The sequence below is a fragment of the Lissotriton helveticus genome, chromosome 8 (genome assembly GCF_964261635.1).
Source record: "Lissotriton helveticus chromosome 8, aLisHel1.1, whole genome shotgun sequence".
Taxonomy (NCBI): domain Eukaryota; kingdom Metazoa; phylum Chordata; class Amphibia; order Caudata; family Salamandridae; genus Lissotriton; species Lissotriton helveticus.
Genome location: NC_136069.1, coordinates 813,717,367 through 813,732,269, shown reverse-complemented (window position 1 = coordinate 813,732,269; position 14,903 = coordinate 813,717,367). Strand labels below are relative to the sequence as shown.

General features: G+C 44.3%; 1 protein-coding gene across 1 annotated transcript in view; it reads left to right on the top strand.

The window, feature by feature from the left end:
* The first annotated feature begins 2,102 nt into the window (after positions 1 to 2,102).
* FGF14 (fibroblast growth factor 14) overlaps positions 2,103 to 14,903 on the top strand; it is a 1,298,256-nt gene continuing 1,285,455 nt past the window's right edge. Inside the window, exon 1 of the mRNA XM_078657628.1 lies at positions 2,103 to 3,089. Within this exon, the coding sequence (XP_078513754.1) occupies positions 2,882 to 3,089 (208 nt within the window). The 5' untranslated portion in view covers positions 2,103 to 2,881. The remainder of the gene's footprint in view (positions 3,090 to 14,903) is intronic.

The following is a 14,903-nucleotide window of genomic DNA, read 5'->3' as shown; positions in this document are numbered from 1 at the left end:
CCCTCTCAACCCCTCTCCCCTCCTCCCCCCCCCCACCCCCTGAGGAAACAGCTGCATTTGCAAGACAGAGCAGCTATCTTGTACAAGGCTTTAAATGTGAATAGAAAAGTATAGGTGTTCCCAATCGCAGGGGACCTGCTTCCTGCAGAAAAACGTCACTCTTTCAAGAACAGTGTTGCACCAGTGCTGAGAAGTGCTAGTACTCACACTTTCAAATGAGAGCTCTGTGTCTGAGAGTACCTGTCCATTTAACCATTGATCTTTTGATGTTTGAGGCACTCATCTTAGATAACACCATTTAGTAAATAATGTGGAAAATGCATTCCGTTACCATGCAAGCGTTACCATGCTTTCCTTTACCATGCATATGCCTGATAAAGGCAGTCAGCGTTCTAGATTCAGAGCAGATGGGCGGGAAGAATGGAGGGAACAGGAATGATCGAGCCGCGGCTTGGTGATTAGGGCTGGGGTCGTTTTTTGTCTGGGGCAGGGTTTTAGGGCTCACAGCGGGAGCGGTGGGTCAGGGTAGTTTATAGGGCTAGGGGCGGTTTTAGGGCTCAGGGCATGGAGCTGGGAGTGCTGGGGTCGGGATTGCTTTTAGGGTTGGGGTGGTTTCAGAGCTCATAGCTGGGGGGATGGGTGTTTTTAGCACTTGATAAGAAGAAAAAAGGGCGGTCTCCTACCAAATCCAATTAGGGACGAGGAGTAATACACGAAAAAATATGCAGGGGTCCCTAGTGAGCCAAAGGATTGGAAAAAATGGTGCGTACATTTTTAACTGTTTTTATGGCACCAACAAGTTTTTTTATGTATATGTAACTATTGGATTAAAATTGTTCAATTTTCTATACACCATTTTATAGTTGTTTCATGATTTTTTCCTCTATTATTGTGATTTATTATTCATGTGGTTATGGCATTTAAGGGCTAGCAATGGTTCCCTTCCTTCTGCATTAATTTGTAGCAAGCACCCCTTTTCTCCAATCCTTTGGCTCACTAGGGACCCCTGCATATTTTTTCGTGTTTTTAGCACTTGGACGGGCCGTTTTCGGTGCTGGGGGTTGGGGTTTAGGGTTCAGGGCATGGGTCTGGGGTGTAACCTTTACCACTCATATGCTTTTACGAATAATGACTTTACGACAAACTTGGTTGCAAAGGCATGGGGGGTAGAGGAATGCGTGGTCAAGACGCGGGCATGGTAAAGACGGCATTGTTAAGGCATACAATATAATCGCATGTGTGGTTCCGTCACACAACCCCAAAAGGAGAGTTTATATCGAGTCGAATCGAGAGTTTATGTCATTGAAAGGCCTAGCTCCTGTTCCAAAACCAGGCGCATCAAATATTTGAATAGATTTTATAAAGTCTTCATGTCACCCTCAGATGCATCCTTTTTTCAATCCTCTTCAGGCTCCTAAAAGATAACAGGCTTGAACTGAGTGATCTTCATTGTAAACCGGTTTCGCCCTCTCAATCGATGCTCGATTGGCTTTAAAGGCACGACCTTCTTAAGCAAGTGGCTTCAGTCTCTGCTGGATGTTCAACAGGTGCAAAGAAGCCTGCTGCAGGTTTACTTATTTATTACATGTTTTGCAGTTTTCCATTGAGGGGTCAGAAAATGCGACGCTTCCACACTTAGGTAACATTTGAACTTGATAGTGCACAATGTCTTGCCCTTCTGCTCCAGGAAAGGCGTCTCCTGAGTGACCCGCGGCCTCTGTTCTGTGAGGTGTGTGTGGGGGGCTGGAGAGACGGGGAGGCGGACAGCTCAGGTGGCCACCGCGGTGGGTGCAGGGCAACCCTGCGTGAGGGGCTGGGGGAGGAGGAGGCTGCAGCATCAGCCAGGGGGAGAGCGGAACCGCACAGACAGGGAGGGGGAGGGAACGGGAAAGACTGCAGCGCTGACACTGCCCTCGCCGGGCCGGCTCAGGCATCTCACCCGCCGCACGTCACAGGCGAGCCTCGGCTTCCCAGGCAGCCAACCTGCAGCCCCCGCCCCGCGCCCCCCGGTGCATCCCCGCCCGCCCGAGAGGCAGAGCCGGGCTCGGCAGTTAGCAGCAGCATCAGCACCACCATCAACAGCCAGAGAGCGGAGGAGGAAGAGGAGGCAGGCGGAGGCTACCCACCGCTGCCAGAGCCCAATGCACCCCGGCGGCCGCGGCACCCGGAGCAGGGAGAGAGCCCGAGGACAGGCACGGGAGCCCCCCTCCCCGAGCAGCGCCCACCGCAGGCATCACCCTCGAACCGCGGCAGAGCTGGCTGCTGAGGTGCCATCACACCCCTGCTGCCGGCACTGATGCTGCAAGCCCCTCACGTTCCACACGCACAGCAGCCCGGGCCCACAGGGGGTTGCGAGGTTACCTGGCTCCCGCCTTTATTCTTTCGCCTGTTGTACCTGTTTCCTCACCCAGGGAGGCGTCCACACACACCACGGTCTCCCTCTAAGATGCAGCGCCCCCTTCCTTTTCATGTCCTCCCTCACCCCCTCTGATCCTCCCAGGGAATCCAAGTGTGGCAGCAAATGTTGTGGTCTTCACCTTGGGGTCTTGTTTTGCTCCTTCTGGCCTTTGGTTAGTTTCCGGCCTCCTCTCCTTCCGGGAATCCTCACTTTTACACTTTGTGGCTACATCTTTTTTTTCCATTTTGGGATGATTTCTTGGTGAAGGAAGATTCGCACCGCTTTCGGCTGAAACTGCCAACGTTGAGCTAAAAAACAAAAAACAAAACAAAGGGATAACACCACAACGCTGGATGGGAAAATAAAAGACAAAAGTGGGGCTCGGTGCTTGAGAAGTCTCTGAAAGGGTAACAGCCAGGCGAGAAGGTGGAGAAAAAACGAGACACACAAGTGAGCAGGCATAGGAAGCACAAACCGTTTTCTATGGTGAAGCTGGTGCCCCTGTTCAGGACGACTGATCTCAAGCCATTATTATGCAACCACAAGGATTTCTTCTTCCTCAGGGTGTCTAGGCTGTTGGGTTGCTTTTCGCCCAAATCAATGTGGTTTCTTTGGAACATTTTCAGCAAAGGAACGCATATGCTGCAGTGTCTTTGTGGCAAGAGTCTTAAGAAAAATAAGAACCCAAGTGGTAAGCGAAATGCATGCCAAGCACGTTGCTGCCTTTGTACATATTTGCTGTGGGGCTCTGGGGTGCCCTGGCCCCGTGGGGTGCAGGGGGAGGGCCTACGGGCCAGGCTGCTGCACTGTTGTGTCGCCTAGCGAAGGTTAAGGCGTGTGTGTGGGAGTCAAGACTCACCTGCGCCCCTGGGACACCCAGGATTTCTAGAAATCAGAAAACTTTGCATGCCATTTGGAAAAAAAATGTCAACGATGCGTTTGAATGTCCAACAGAAATCACTTCAAGGCCATTTTAGACGGCCCTTCACGTGCCCGTGGCACAGATATACTGCATCAGTTTGTGATTAAGTTACAAAAAAATTGTACCCTGTTGTAAGTAGGTGTCCTGTCGTTAAACACAGATGTAATCTCTGTTTTTAAATGTGTAACCTTGTGGCTGGCGGTGGTGTCTCGTGACTAGCGACGGAGTTATCGACAAGATGTTCTGTCACAGTGAGGTGGCCTGTTTGGAAATCAAAAGAGGAAGGCAGCGTGGAAAAGCCTGTGGGATTTTTGAGAGATTGCGTTCCTCTGATGCTGGTGTATGTGTGCCGGTGAGCATGCAGGCGCTGGGCTGCTTTGCTGCGATGCGGCTGAGGCAGGAAGGTTCCTTTGGGGGCTGTGTGCGGGGGAGAAGAGTGCCAGGCCGGATGGCACCTGTGACATCAAATGACGGATGCCGGGACTGGAGCACATGTCCACGCTGGTCTTGGCATGATAAGTGGGTCGGCGTGCTTTGGGTGAGCCTGAGCCCGGGGTTAGGGGGGGCCTGGTGCCCCTGCATCAAGCGGGGGCAGTGTGCTTCTGCAGTGCCGCTGGCCCCTTGTTTGATGGCTGGGCCTCCCCGCTGCAGCTGATCCAGGCTTGGACTTTGATGTGTGTGGTGGGGAGGGGATGGGGGGTTGGTGATCTGGGGTGACCCTCGGTCAGAGCAGACTCAGGCAGTGCTCATGATCCCCCACCCCCTCCCCCCTGACGCTGGCACTGCAGTGAAGTAGATCATAGTTCCTCTCTGACAGAACATCCCCCCTCTATATCCGGGGCCTTCGGGCAGTCACTGCGGTCCTATAGTACCCTTCAGGGGGGTTCACGCTCTTTCACCTTTACCTCAAAATAAACCTCGGCCAGGCGAACATTGACGTCCTCCCGTTTGCCTGACGGCCCTGCAGCAGGCGAGAGTTACTCAGAATACCAAGGAGGGAGGCAGGCAGGCTGTGTGTTGAGAGGCGCGGGGCCATTATGCGTGCCATGCGCGGCACATGTTGCCTGTTGATGCGCGGCGAGGAATCCATACTGCGCTGTTGACATCACACTCCCGGGTACCGCAGTGAGCCGAGGCTGGCTGTGGGGGCTTTCCTTTCTCACCCTGGCTGCGGGGGGAGGCGGGCAGAGGGCCTCGGGTCCGCCTCACCCCTCCAGCGGCGGCAGATCAGTGTAAACACTGAGCCTTTGGGGCATGGATGGATGGAAGGCCTGGAAGCACGGGTCCCCGCGGGAATCCCAGGGCTGATGCTGCCGTCTTTGGAAAGAGAGAGATGCAAGATTATGAATTCAGCCCCTAACCTGCATTCATTTAAAACAATTCTAGCCCCGGGACACCTTGGTATAAGAGCGCTTCATGTGTGTGAATCACACACAACACATATTACATTATATGGTGTCTGCAGGTGGATTGAAATGAAAACGCTCCGTTTTTCAAACAAAACATGCCATGCAGCACATATCTGCAACAGCATGCCAGAGTCTCTGTTTGCAGTGTTGTTTGAGCTGTGCGCGCCCATCCCCCATTGTGTACCCAGAATGCTGCATGGCCACCAGAGAAGAGTCGGGGTTGATACACAGATCTGCCCGAAATGTGCTATCCATTTACTTTGTGCAGGCGTCGCGCTCATTTTGCATTTTCATTTGTTAATCAGATGGATTTATTACCACACTTGCTGTTTCATGTGTAACTGCGCCGCCACCTCCGCCAACAATAGGGGGTGACTCACACACTTCAGCGTGGTATAAAGCAAGATGTCAAGCAAGTGACAGATGCCGATGCTCGCCATCTGTAGTACATGTGTTAGGGACTTGGTGTATTTCACGTGACGTGGAAGGCGAGTGGCCACCCAGCCCACTTGTGCCAGTACCACTCGTGTCTGTTGCAGTGATTGCAGGATTCCAATGCAGAGGGTCCCCACATGCACGCTGGGAGACATTGACGAGGTCAGAATCCAAGTTATCTCCTCACAAATCAAAACAACCTCCATCGACTTCCCAGGAACTTGACATCAACTGCAAACAAGCAAGCGCCAGCTGCATATGTTTGATTTATTTTGAAGCCTTGAGAATGCCCTCTTGTGCTGCAGGTGTCCTGATTTATATATATATTTTTAGTATTCTTTAGTATTCTGGTCAATAAGCAAGCCATTTTAAAAATAATAAATATGACTGACAATTTTGCTACTATTTGATGCTTTGATATTTGAAGTTGGCGCAGGAAAACACACCCATTTGTTGCATATATATATATATATATATATATATATATATATATATATATATATATATATATATGTATATACACACATAAATATATATATATATATTTATATATATATATATATATATATATATGGTATGTGTCGTCCTCCGCTTGACTCAGCTCAGCTTGTGCTGCCAAAGGATGATGCGAGACCCAATTCTTGGTGTTTAAATATTTATTGTAAACCCAAACACCAGTTTGCCACTATATATATATATATACACACATAAATATATATATATATATATATATATATATATATATATATATATATATATATATATATATATATATATATATGTATGTATGTATGTATGTATGTATGTATGTATGTATATATATATATATATATATATATATATATACATATATATATATGTGTGTGTATTAACTGTGTCAAGCAGTGAACAGCATCGACACTTCCGCGCCCAGCCTCCCGGAGGCTCCCGGGAGGCTCCGCCCTGGGGCCTCTCCTGTCAGGCCAGGTCAGGCTGGACTGTTTCCCGCCACCCTCACATTCCATCTCCGCAGCGCGCGCAGCCTGCAGGTTTGCCACGCGCCCGGCATGGTGTCTGCGGTGACGTTTCTAGCTGAGTAGCTGCTTCGTTTTGGCACGTGCCTCAGCAGCAACCGTTGAACGTCAGAGATGCTGTACGTGGGGAATGCTGGATGTCCCCAGTAATCACCGCATGGCAAATGCCAAACACTCAAAATAGAGCTTGCTTCTGTGTTTTCCCCTCTGATTTCAAACTCCGCTACGGCACCTAGGTTTACTGCCTGAAAAAAACAGGCCTATACGAGAAGTGCAAAAGGGTATCTGGGGATTAAATTGTCTTCTTGTCGGGTGTCTCTTTATTTTTAAGTAAAGCAGCTCCTGTTTTGAAAACAGTTGCTTTCCATGCAAGAGAGTAGGGGAAGCCTGTTTGTGTGCATGCTTTGAGCATATCTCTAAGCTCTGACGCAGGATGTGTGGACGATGGCTTATATGGGGGGTGGGGGGCGGTGGTACCACTGAAGCAATAGTTTTTTTATCATAGGCTAGATATTAGTCAACCTACTGAGTCCAAGGTGGGTGAAGTTATGTGTTTTTGAGGTAGTTCCTGTTTGAAGTGAATGAAGGCGAGCATGTGCTTAGAAGAACAAGGCACGCTAGCAGTATTGTTGACCTAATTGAATCGTATTGGCAGCATGTGCCTTTATGGAAGGCAAAGACGAGGCCAGTCAGACACCCGCCAAAAATATATCAGGAGAGTGAAAAGAAAGTATTCAGGGCTTTAAGCGGGCTGAGTCCTTCCAGGTCTCATATCCATTAGTAATCAAAAACAAACATTGAAACAAGTCCTTATGGAGCCCTATATTGATGTCCTTAACATTCTTGGCAAAACAGTATACTATTGCTGAACTATGACAAAAGTACTCTTAAAGTAGGCCCTGTCAGTCATTTCTTTCCTGTTTGAATTTCATGTTTTACCTAAATTTGCATTCCCTAAGAGTGTTAGCTATTTTCAGAATATTGCGGGTTTTTTTTTATCTGTGTAGCACATTATTCTTGTATAGTGCATGCTTTGAACTGAGTCACCTCCAGGGGTTTATAACAGGCCATCATTGAGAGCGCTGGCGCGGAGGCTAATAATGGCTGTGAGAGTTTCTCACAGTTCCTGTCAGTCAAAAACATGTGTTTAAAATGCACGGTAATCCAATCCCTGGCTTCTCTACAGAGTGCACAGTGCAATGGTCACGTGTTCCGGTTGCAATTGTGATCCTGTGCAAATGTACACACGTCAAAATATTGACAAGGCGAAAGTAAAAGAAAATGCTTTGCTTACAATTGAGTGCTTTGAGTGTTTGAGCAGTGGTGAAGGGAAGGAGACGTGAGGAAGCGCATTCAGGAGAGAGAAAAAAGAGGGTGCTGAAGGGAAAGCGATGTGGGGCAAGATATGCAGGCATGGAGTTGGTGACACACTCTGACGACCGCTTCCTCTACCACGGGCCTCAGTAATGTTTAATTCACAGTCTCACAATTGCAGAATTGAAAACTTTTCAATATTAATTATTTGCAACAAAATCATTGTTGTTACAAATGTATCTTATACAGAGAGAAAGCCAATAGTCCTGGCTAGTTTTAGGTGCATGTCTTTTATTGTGTGATATATCTGTATGCAATAGCAATAAGCTCAGGGACGAGCCAAAATACCCGTCAGTTGGCACACACTGATAATTACAGAAATGTAGTTTATGTGTTTAAGACACACCCTTAATTACAGAGACCACACACTTTTTATAACCCCTTCACTTTGTATCCCACTTAAATCCCTGGAGCTATGCAAATCATTGAAACTATTGCTACATCAGGTGACATACTCTGGGGAAGTTTGCGGAAGGTAAACATGTAAACATAATTAAATGACAGGTCAGTCAATGTCAGGAATTTAGGATTTAAGGGAAACACCAACTCTTCAAAGCCAGAAGCAGGTTCCTTTATTACTGTTGTGTTTTTACTACTTTATTACTTTTGATGTACACCAGAAGCAGGATTTCAGGGGCAAACCCACAGGGTCCCTAAAAATGGCAGAATGTTTTCTCGTTTCTGCTACAATTGGCATCATGATGTGTAACCAAATTTGATGTTTTGGGTTACCATATTGCTCTTCATTTGTGATTTAATATTATTGGTCGAATTTCCAGTATTGCTCATCACGTTTAACGAAATATGGAAACATAAAAAAGGCCAGCATATTCAGTGAGATGACAGCGAAAATACATGCAGCACAAAAGCATATGTATTTTAGAGCAGCTGTACCAATAACAGCTGATTGACAAATGTATTACCACAGTGTAAAGGTCAGGCCTCCGTTTATTAACACAACAGAGAGGAATTGATACGAGTAAAAAGGTTTACTGCCTCACAGATTGCATGTTACAATTACTTAACACACAGAAACAACTCTTAATAGCCAGGAGGCATCTTTACATGTGATTTTACCTTATTGACAAATTGAGCACATAGGATCCATGTTTTTGTTAAATATCTTTAAAAAAAAACAAAAAAAACAAATACACATGAAAAATGGAATGGCATAAACCATATATGCAGATGTGCAGTGTATAATATGCTTTATATTTCCATCATTATGGGAGAGGAGGGGCATCATGACCCACTCGAGGCTTTACCTCTTATGAGTTATAGCACCCCCCCTACACTCAACAATGGAAATAAATAGCATATTACACTCTGGGTATCTACTACATATGAATACATGCACATTTATTTCATACCCATACTAGTTTCTTCATCCCAGTCACATCACTCAGAAATGGCTGGTTCAGCAAGAGTAGTGACACCAAGGCCTCTGGTTCTGAGGGTCCCATAGCACCTCAGTTCCGCCTGTCTTTTACTATCCTGCAGCAGAGTGAGGGGGGAGGTGGCATTCTCCTTGCTTGTATTAGGGATCCTAACACCCTTGTTATGCCATTGGTATTGAGTTCTAGGGCTGCCCCCTCTGTACGTAAACTACTTAAGGAAGCCAATGAACCATTTTATAAGAAGCCCATCCTTACATAATGTCTCTTGCTTCGTTGTTGATGACTTTTTGAATGCAGATTTTCATCATTAGCGTTATAATCAGTGCTCAAATATGTTATCCATTGCATCGCATGTATTGATTAGACTCACATTGTATCGTATTGATGTAATAAGCCAAGAACACTGACGGGTCACATTCCAATCAAATAGTTTAAAGTGAATTTATGAAATAAAGCCTCAGGCTATAGCTTGGATACAACCATGCATGATGACAAAGGGAAAATTAGGATCAAGAGAGATTTTACCAATATCCATCTACCAAATCTGTGAAAAGTTTGGGGGAGTTGAAACCTCTGACTGAAATAAGTATATGATTCAGGTTTATTGCTAGGCAATAATTGAACATAATCCACGTTGCCCTTTTCCCATCACTGATTCCCGAGTGAATGGTGAAAAACTGTTGCTTCTAACCATGTTGTTGCTCCTATGTATCCTGTAAATTGCCTCAGTAATTTTGTTCTCAACTGATGCCTGGTTTTCATAGGCATGGTACTATGAGACAAACCCCTAATTTGGCAATTCTTTCAGGAATCTCTCCATTGCCATCTTCTCCTTTTGAAGATGTTTCCTCTGCTCCTAGAGATGATTCAGTTAACACCATGGTAAACGGTAAACAAAAAAATACATGAATTATGGATTGGAAACAATGAGTAGATGAACATCTAATTCATTCTGTATCTTAACACCTTGGCTGCTAGGGAGATTATTCTGCTGTGCTGAAGAATGTCTAAATCCATTGTTTCATGACAAGGTCAGCTCGTCATAAGCACACGACCAGTGTTCTGCATGACGAGCTGAGCTCGTCATGAGCATCGAAGGGGTTAAAGTAACAAAATCTTACATGTACTGTAAGTACTGTTGGCGAGCCGCACACAAGAAACATACTCCACCGCGCGCTGGTAGGCATTTTTTGGCCTGAACTCCACGTTGCAAGCATAACTTAGAGTGGCCAAAAGTCTACGAACTCTGCCGGTGGAACGGAATTTATCACCCACCTCTGATATCTGGGTGGTTTCTAACAGCATCCATGCTTTTTTCCAAGTGATGGAAAGCATGTAGTCTCGTAAGACCTTCATTGTAGTGATGGCAAGTTTGTGAGTATGACTGTAGAGTTGGAAGGGAATCAGTAGCCAGCTCTGTTTGGTGTATTCTCATCAGGTTGCTGGTAATGCTGTATCTTAAGATGGACCTTTCTAATGACTATATTTCCATTGAACAAGTGGGGCAAGTTTGTGAATGGGTATTTGCTGATGGTACTCTAGGGCTGCACCAAATCAGGATCTCAGTGTATCCAACAAATTTGTCAATGACCACCATCAATTTAAAATGTGACATAGAGACATCTCTATGCCATTCATTTTGGATATCATGAACCCTAACTGTAATTTGCCCTCATGGTCTGTTAACAAGAGTTCACAAGTTAATGCCTGAAAACTTCCCGGCCGTATAACTGTTTCAATCCCTGTCACATTATATGTTGCAGAAAATTGGTAATATGCTCCGACGGTCATTTTTCCAATAGCAAGGTCCATGAGATACACCCTCTAAGCTCTCATAATTCTGAAGTTCTCTGGTGAAGGACTGCCAGCATTTCATTTCCAAGTGTAGTTACAAATCTCTTCACCTGACAAGCTTGATTTTGCATATCTTCTAAATCCTCCATCAGCTGAGATCCATCCCTAACTCATCTTTGTCGCAGGCATTCCCTCAGATGCTTTCAGAAAGACAAGACATGCAGGAGGCAGTCTTTCCTTATGCTGTTTTGCTCTTGGTACATGTGACCTAAAGCATTTAGCATTGTGTAGTTTGTGGAGGCCTCTGGTTTTCTGTATCATTCTTGTTCCACAGCACTAGCATCACAGATACCAGACATGCTCAAATGCGCAAAGTTGGGATACAAGACAAAGTGATGAAGGCAACACAACACTGGTTGACAACGAAGAGCTGTGCAACATGGTCGCCCTAAAAATAAGTCTGATCATATTGGTTCCCATTTTCAAAAAGTGTCTCAGAGCCTCTGTCTTGACTTGGCTTGCAGGGGCGATGGTTTTCACTTGGCGGCACATGTTCCTTTCCTTCGTAAAATAATAATGGGATTGTGCACTCAACGCTTCACAAATTGCATTTTCAATCAATTAGATACATTTGTTCAAATGTCCATGAGGTAAGTCAATGAGGAATAATGACGCTTCACGGCTCTTCCCTCTATTTCTTCAGCGAGCTTGCATAATGCATTTAAGGTGCGGTCTGGATACCTATGTGAAAGCGAAGGCGAGTGTGAAGCAGATACATTAATCCGTTTACAATGTAACTCATTACTAAAGAGTTTACATTTACCTCGCTATTTCAGAAGCTCTCATCTTCTCTAGTGTACATAGTGTTCAGACCCTCTGTGGTCTTTTTTTCATTCGACTGGGAACAAAATCTAGTTTCTAAAACTGCAAATTATGATTTCTTTCCTTCAAAAGCATACATTTTTTGGGCCGAACCATCCATGCCTACAAACTTCTTGTAATTGTTTATTGATTACTGCCATTTTGAGACAAACTATCAAATCTATGTTGTGTTGATTTGAGTGTAAGTTAGTTACTAAGATACATGTAGGAATGGTACGTCTAAACATTTAAAAGTCCCCCTAAATTTACTACAGTCTTGTTGTAAATCAAGTTTGCATTGTATACTCGTTGTCATTCTGACTTTCCAAGTTAAACACCGACTTTTCCCCTCCCCTCAAGAATTGTAGAAGTGCAATATACTCACACACATTTAGAACACATTACAGAAATGCTAATGTATTTGTTTATAAAAAAAATAATAAAATACTTTGAAATAAAAAAAAACATTATTTAGAGAAGGCTAGAAGTGCACAATGTTTTGTTAAATATCCAAATAACAGCTTACCGCACATTTATCACGAATGACATATTTAGGGGAATGCAGTCTTACCTCATAAATAATTTGGGTGTAACTGCACCACATCATAGGACAACCATGCCCTTCAGCACTAGACAAAAGCTAGAGTTAACTTTGCAACTTTTGAATGCAGATAAAGAAGATTGTTCCTCATTTATAGCTACATTTGGGGTAATACCACAAACAACTGGGCTCAATAACACACTTACCAGTTCTTCACATTACTATACATTTTCCATTAGTTCTTTAGTGAGCCATGCACCCTGCTCTCTGCAGGAGGTCGGTTTGTGAATACGCCATAATGAATGTTAACAGCACAAGGGCATCACCAGGAATGACCTGTCGACCCTGATGGGGCAGACAACTATTGTTACCAGCCCCACCAGGATTACAAGAGCCACAAAACCACCACAGATGATGATGATGAGGATTGAGATCTATAAAGCGCATGCACACTCCAAGGAGTGTCCCCACATCAAATGTAGGCTGCTTGCAGTACTGCTGAGCGTCAAATCGTGCTTGTTGGAAGAGTCATGTTTTCAATTTCTGCTTAAGCCACATGGCTGGGGTTTTGCAACTGGATTTTGTATCTGCCTTTCTGTTAGCTGCCAATGGAGAATTTTTTTTAGGAATTAATCAGGCGTGGCTGGCACAGGTAACAGTGTTTGGGCAAGGTGAGGCGGGGTGGGTGGGGGTAGTGGATAGATGATGGAATAGGGAAAGTAAAATATATCAAACCACTTACCTTGTGCTCACCGCTTCGTCGACTCGGCAATGCGCAAGCGCAAGGTAAGTGGTTTTATTAATTTTCGTATTTTACTTTCCCTATCCCATCACCGGTCCACTTCCCCATCACCTGCCTCGCCACTCCGCCACCGCCCCACCGCTGTTATCTGTGCTTGCCGCGCCTGGAATTAATAGACAAATACTAATTTGTGCTAGCCCCGTTATTCCTCCAAACTTTGTGATCAGCGGTAAGGTGTGCAGAATTACTGATGCCAGTAGTATCGTTGGTTCCAGAGAAGGAAAATATCTGTCTGAATATTATCCCACCTGTAATGGGTGCCAGGACGGATTACCAGCAATTACTTTTAACTTTCTAAGTTTTTCCCCCTAAATCTGAATATGTAGTAAAACGCCTAGTGGTGGTTACATTATTGTAATTAACAAGTCAGCAAACACTTTAGCTGGTCCTGCCTGTATATTCCCCCCTCTTGACTTGAATGCATTTCAGTGAACATATACTAGTTATATTATACAAGAGTAAACTATCGCTTTCCCAGATTGTTCTACACTTTGAGTAAATGTGTGATTGGAACCTTTGCGCCGTGTACATAGTAATTTCCTTCATCCTTTTGTAAACCACAACGGGTGAAATTATCTCTTTGGGTGCTCGGTGAAAAGGAGTAATTTAGTACTTTGTGTGAACAGGAGACTGCCTGTTCAAATCCGGTTTGCTTGCATATGAAGCCTTGAATTTGATGATTTCGAAGTGATGTTGGTTTAGGTAATCACAAAAACAAGCCCTGTTGCTGCACACAGTTTTTAGAAAAACGTTTCTTTTTGTAACTGTACATTTTCCATTGGAACAAACCTTGCTGAAATGTGATGAGGGTTTCTTGACTTTCCAAGATGCATGTCATTGCAAAGTAAATATTTGTGGATAATTAAATGCTCCTTTAAATAGATGACTATTGATTACCTTTCAAGAACAACGGGGGAGGGGAGGTGGGAATTGGAAGTACCATAGGGGTTGATGAATGTTAGAATATTTTGAAAACGTTCAACAAATTTGGTCCTGGTTTAAGGCTGCTGTTACTGTAGGATGCACTATCTATGGGAAAAATTGTAAGTTACTCTTGGTTCGGAAGGACCAATTCAGGTGTGTTATAATTGAAGTAGAGCTTATTATATGTTAAAGGATTGCTGGACAGCTGAGTCTTTTGAAGATGTCTTTCAAAGGAGAAAAGTGGTGGTTCTAAGAGCTTTAGGTTGGCATAAAGAAAAATATTATCACTATAAAGAAATAGCCAATTAATGTTTGCATGTTAAGGAGTAGTCCTGGTTTCTCAGGAAACAGATGGCGAAAAAAAATTTGAATTGACTAAACTGTTGATAGTAGGAAATATAAGAAGAAATCAAAGTAGTTCATGTACACGTGGATTCAGGAGATGCATGGCGTGGAACTACCAGGCCCGAAACATGTAGTGATCAGTGACTGTGCAATGTTTCACTGTTGACTGAGTAGTTTTGCACTGCCATTTGCACTGACTGACCAGTGGAGAATGACATTTGCTCTGATCAAAAATGACATGTTGTACTGTTCGTTGAATGCAAATGCTGGTCACCAGTATGAAATTGCTCAGTTACTGGGTCAAACCTGATCCTTCTTTTTAATACTTTATAATGCAATTGTTTGATTTTCAGAAATCAATCATTCTGGGAAGATTTAAATTCTGGAAATTGATGTTGAACGAATGATCAAACAGCAAATATGGCTCTTTCATTTGTAGATAAGGTCTGCCATGTCCGCTGTTTGATTTTGGCCTCAACTTTAGACAGACCAAGAGTTAACATTTTTTAGAAGAAATCATAACATTGCTGGCAATTTTAGAGTTAATTCCCCCTTTTTGAAAGTCTTAATACTTTATGATCTAATTCTACAAAATACTCACGAATCATACAAATATACTGACAATCTACCTGTAATCCACGCAATATCACATTTACTCTTCAGTGTGAAGGATTTGAACAGGCCCTTG